The sequence below is a fragment of the Gymnoscopelus braueri genome, assembly GCF_963280865.1.
Source record: "Gymnoscopelus braueri genome assembly, chromosome: 14".
Taxonomy (NCBI): Eukaryota; Metazoa; Chordata; class Actinopteri; order Myctophiformes; family Myctophidae; genus Gymnoscopelus; species Gymnoscopelus braueri.
This window is the reverse complement of record NC_137619.1, coordinates 12,642,594-12,648,593: the sequence shown is the minus strand read 5'-3', so window position 1 is coordinate 12,648,593 and position 6,000 is coordinate 12,642,594. Positions and strand designations below refer to the sequence as shown.

General features: G+C 41.9%; 1 protein-coding gene across 2 annotated transcripts in view; it reads right to left on the bottom strand.

Annotated features, from left to right (window-relative positions):
* LOC308099802 (cGMP-dependent protein kinase 1) overlaps positions 1-6,000 on the bottom strand; it is a gene marked incomplete at its 5' end in the record, with an annotated part of 171,419 nt that overhangs the window by 53,908 nt on the left and 111,511 nt on the right. For both annotated transcript variants that reach the window (XM_080448600.1, XM_080448599.1), the window contains one exon: positions 2,742-2,805. In XM_080448600.1, coding sequence (XP_080304726.1) covers positions 2,742-2,805 — 64 coding nt within the window. The remainder of the gene's footprint in view (positions 1-2,741; positions 2,806-6,000) is intronic.

Below are 6,000 nucleotides of genomic sequence, written 5' to 3'. Positions count from 1 at the left end.
CCTTTTTCTCTCCTTTTTTTCAGAAGGCGTTTGGTGCCCCTGTCTGCAGTGGTGTAAAGTAACTAGGTACATTTACACAAGTACTGTACAATAAAATACAGTACAATGTCGCGTTTCCAATACTTCTACTTCTACTCCACTACAAATATCGATTGCCTCTGAGATGCTTTTACTCCACTAAAATTATTTGAAAACTTTAGTCACTAGCTACTTACATTAACCACTTCAGCCTTATATACACTTTGGCTATTTGAAAAGCCAAAATACTTTTACTTAAGTAACAAATGCCGGTCTGCAGCCACTAATGCATGTGCATTAAGTCGGGTCTGCTTGTAGTTGAGTAATATTTGACCAGGAGTGTCTATACTTTGCCTCAAGTCCTGGTGAGGGGTTGAGTGCTTTGTCCACTGACTGCTCCTGAACACCTTCCCTTGGAGGTTTTTTAAGAACACAAACACTTGGCAGATAAAGGATAGGATAATTCCTTTAACAGGTCCGTTCATGAAAGTCCTTGCGGTCTTGTTTCCAATGAGGGCCTGTGAGCAATTAGGGGTTAAGAGTCTTGCTCAGGGACAAATTTCATTTCATCGACACATTTGCTGGCCTGGCCTGGAATCATACCTGGGGCAACCAGGGCCTCTGGCTCCCTAGGCGGGCTCACTAACCACTCAGCTATGGCCGCCCCAGATCCACAACTCACTGGAGGAGGGATTAGAATGTCTCACACATTGCTGGGCAGAGGCATCGATGGAATAAAATGGTGCAATTTTTATATGGTAAATGGTGCATTTTTTATATGGTAAATGGTGCATTTCACACACACATTGGTGGAAGAAACCATGCAAGGCACCAACCTGCTCTTTGGGAGCAATTAGGGGTTCAAGGACACTTCAACACTTAAATCTGGGAGAGCCTGGGATCGAACTGGGTAAACTTCCGGTTCCCAAGCGGCCGCTCTACCTCCCTGAGCCACTGCCGCCCCTATATAACGCCCGTTATATTGGTGCATGCCGTGCATCCATAGAAGACATGCTGGCACCTATGGAATCCAAAAGACGGAAAGCAGTCGTGGCGACTGAGAACTTTAATACACAGGCATCATGTGTGGAATACCTTGCTTTTGAGTCCATTCTTTCATTTTATCCAGAATTTAAATCCATCCCTGATGGAGGATAGGTGAGGTCTGGTGGAGCGTTTATGTGATGGGCTTGCTGTGGCAGGGGGTGTTGTGCTGCTATTATAGATAATAGATAGGTACCGTTTGACTGATGATGTTTTGTTTTGTTTATCTGTCTGTGTATGCGTAATACCACCTTTTGATGTTGAATGCTTCCGTGGAAAATCCAATAAACAAAGTTTGGAGGGAAAAAAAGGAATACCTTGCTTTTAGCCCGCTTGCCACCGCGACCGACCCAGCCCCGGGTACTAACGACTGGTATTTTAAATGTCATTCAATCAATGAGACAAAAGCATAAATGTCAACGGTAGCCATTATACGTGTCTGATGAGGGCGACAATAATACCAGGGCTGTTTGTCCCCTTGCTGCATGCTGCCAGTGGCTGGTGATGATAAAAAGTGATGCGCTGGAGCCAGTGGCACAAAAAGTGGATACAAATCTGGGTGCTGCCTATCAATTATGAACCCACAATGTATGTAGAATTGCATTCTCTTTAAGCATATATAATGGGGACATTTAATATTGTCCTGTTAACTGTACAGTACAGAATACATATCCAGCAGATCAGTAGTATGATCAAGTAGTGCGCTAATATACGAAAAAAACACAAAAAGTTTGAATAAAGAGATAGGAGTTTCTGCCCGACAGCGACGATTTGTTAATTAATTGAATATGTCGCCATTCCGAAATGATTTGTTTTGGTGGTGAGAATGTTACACGTTGGTGCTAAGCCCATAAATCTGGGTAGGCCCAGGTTCAGTCAGTCCGTACTGTAGGTCCGTCCCCTTTGCTGGTTGTGATCACAATCAACCGTCCTCACGTGGAACGGACAAACATTCAACTCATCATGAACAATGTTCATTTCGTTGACTAAAACTATTACGAAAAATGTCCGTCGACTACCTTTTTTCACTGATGAAAACTAAGCTATGAAGACTAAAACTATGACTAAATATATTGACAATTTCGTTAACAAATAGAAACTAGAGTAACATGTTGGGGAGAAACTAAGAGATCGAGTAGAACTAAGACACGTCATTTTATGCTTGGTTGCGTGCGGGTGTCACACTCTGAAAATAGCTGATCTACAAGCTCACAACGAGCTTGTAGATAGGCAAGTATCAGGCATTACGAAGCCCATCAAGGCCCGCAAAAAATACATTTGAATCAACTGTAGATTTGGTGAACTAAAATCTTATATATTTAGTCAACTAAAACTAGACAAAAAGTTAAAAAAAAAAGATGTCTAAAATATTACTAAAAGTGCATCAACATTTGCTGTCAAAATCAACAGTGTCATCAACCATACTGGCATGTACCAGTACTGTAGCGATACCTGCTCCCAATGCCCAACGATGCCTCACGTATTTTGACACAGAGACACACAAACAAATCCGTCCAAATATAACCCCAGTGGCTCTGGCTGCCGGGAAACTCAATAGAATTAAGTGCATTTCTTTTCCATTTCCATCACAGGGGCATTTCTCCATTCACCACAAAAGGCCTCGACAGCCAGGCATCTCCAAGCTGCACGGGAAGGCTTTACGAAACAAAGACACTCACCTCCTCAAGGATATCTGCCAGCTTGCTGAGGATATCCTCCTGAAGGCCATGGAAGGTAGGAACACTGCAGAGACAACAAGCACAGAGACACACAACACCAGGTTCAGATTGGCAGCAGAGGATGAAGAGCCTCGGAAACAAAGCTTTTTGTGGGCGTCTGGCGCAAATTCTAATCTGTAACGCAGTACTAGGGCTGATATGACTTCAAATCAGTGTCATGGTTATTTCAAACTTAGCATTAACCCATTAATACCGGGAACGCATCGGTGTGTCATTTTTAGATTTCTGTGGCAATTCAAAAATAGCAGATATACAGGCTCATAGCACGGCACTTGTCGATCTGCTATTTTTGAAAAATCGTGAAAGTTTCTTTGAATACATATTTTTTAAAGCAAACATTTGTAAAATATGTTGTTCCAGGTACCCCAATAAGCAAAGATTTGAGTTACAAATGTTTGCTTTAAAAAATATATATTCAAAGATTTGCACACATTTTCATGATTTAAAAAAAAATAGCAGATATACAAGCACCGAGTGCCGCGCTATGAGCTTGTAAATCTGCTATTTATGAATAGCCAAAGAAATCTTAAAATAACACAAATGCGTTCCCTTCCCTTCAATGGGTTAATAAACTTTTTTTTTTACAGTGAAAATGTACGTTGTACGCCACCATTATACAACAAAGTAGAATACAGGGTTGAGTGGGTAATCAGGCTAATTGACTTAGTTGATGATAAATAAATACAAATCTTTTCAATTGTTTGTGTTGATTCGTTGACATTTCAGCTCTGTCGGGTGGAAACCGAATATCTCCAAAACTGTTACTTTTCACCTTTCAAATAAAAAAAAACAGCAAAAGTAGCAGATCCACAAGCTCAAAACACGACGCGTTTCGAGCTTGTGGATCTGCTACTTTTGAAGTTTTGTGTGACGCGACGAAAGGAAACAAAAAGTTAGAATATGCAGATAAGAGGTTTCTACCCAACAACAACGACTTAAAAATATATATATAGCCTACACGCCGTTAATTGCCCAGCCCTATCTGTTGTGGTTGTCTGACGCAAATGTAAATCTGTTACACAATACAACGGAATACAGCACAATACAATACAAGAACCGCCGGGATAGATTAGACCAGCACACAAGGAGCTCCAACACTGGACTTCAAACTGTATGCACACAGCTAATTGTCTGTATATTGTCACTGTATTCCTGTTTATTTATTCCAGCTCCGGTTACACAGCTATATAAGCGTCAGATCCTACGCTTCGAGTAATGGGACTCTTATGTTTGTTTTCCGCTTGCTCCTTTGCCACAGCACAGAGGCCACATGAATGCTATCTAGACTGTACTAAATAAAACTGCCCCAATGTTTATCGAGGGGCTGAGAAAATAACCCACGCCGGGGGAACAAAGGGCTTTATCTCCCTATCTAATCTCCCTCTCTCTCTCTCTCTCTCTCTCTCTCTCTCTCTCCCTCTCCATCTCCCCCTCATTTTCCATGCTTTATTACAGTAATCTGAACCATCTCGCCTCAGCCTCTTCCAGCCCTCGCCGCTCCGGGGGCCACAGCTGATCCTGGCTGTTGTGCAGTGGTGGTGTACTCGGATCGTTTTTACTTGAGTAAAAGTATCAATACCACAGTATGAAAATGCTATAGAAATCATTGCTGTCGGGCAGAAACCTCCTATCTCCATATTTTAACTTTTTGTGTTTTTTCTTGATCATACTACACACAAAAGCATTGCGTTTTGAGCTTGTAGATCTGCTACTTTTGCTACTTGAGAATTTCAATCCTGAAAAGTAACAGTTTTGGACATATGAGGTTTTTACCCGACAAAGACTAAATAAAAAGGCCTGCATTGGTATGTTTACTTTACTAAACATACCAAATAACTGGCGTCAGGTTTTGTAGAAAAAAGCAGATCTACAAGCTTACAACAATCAAGTACAAAAAAGTTTTGTAATAATAGTCTGAATCTACAAAGTAACGTGTAACTAAAGCTGTCAAATAATTGCAAAAGAGTGAAATGTACAATATTTGCCACAGAGATAATAATATCTAAAATGTATATAGCACTTTTCTAAGTACCCAAAGACACTTTACATGGGGGAAAGGAGAAAACAACAAAAGAAAAACAACTTTATTAGGGGGAAAAAAACACTAAGAAAAGGCTAAGTACAGTACTCAAGTAAAAGTACTTTGTCATTGTCCAACACTGTTGTTGAGTTTCCTGGATGGAGGAAGGCTATCTAGACAGCTAGTTGGTTGAATGGACGATCAGATAGGACCTCTCTCTATGGGAACCATATGGAGCGTTAAGCCCTCAAGCTGTGAGACGTTTAACGCTCTAACAAAAAGCCTCTGTTGTGGGGGAAAAGTTCCGATCTAACAGCTTAAGTGTGTTAACGATGAAACAGTCAATTATGTCATCAAGTTGTTGGCAGCCTGTCCGCCAGCCGTGTGAGAGCGAGCGAGACGGTGAGAGTGCACGGCGGTTCGGCACCTTGTTGACATCCATTGTTTTTTAGGAAATTTGCAGTGAGGGAGCCAATGTGATTGAGAACACATCATCTCTGTTGGGTGGAAACCTCATATGTAGCAAAAAAAACTATTGATGCTTTTATGTAACGCTGCAGTATGATCAAGTAGGGCGTTTATTTACAAAAAAAACACAAAAAGTTAAAATATTGAGTGAAGAGGTTTCTGTCCGACAGCGACGATATATGAATAGATTATTATTATGATTATTATCATAACTATCCACACACACACACACACACACAGGTTGAACACTTCTAGGTCACAGTGCTGTGATATCAGCTTGGTGAAACATTTCCCATGATGCTCAAGACCTTGAGTGAGCTCTTAACTGGTGCATCAGTTTGTAGTGCATGCAGTGGGCCAATGTCTGTCTGTGAGTCTGTCTGTCTGTCTGTCTGATGACTATGTCACAGGGAAATTGGCATTCCAGGGAAATTGAAAGGGGAGCGCTTGTTTTTAGGCGCGGGGCTGCGAGGCGGGGCTTTGATGCGAGGACGACGACGACGACAACAACATAGCAACCAGGAAGCCTCAGTGGCGCACTTCGATAATCATTGGACTCCCCATCCACTACCACTGGGAGTCTGGGTTTGACTCCCGCTTGGGACATTACTTTTTCAAACAACCGCGGACTACTTTTTTCGCCGATAAAGTATAGTTTTGGACCATGACGGAGGCGCGCCGACTCAGCAGACCTTGAGGCCGAGGAGTCGC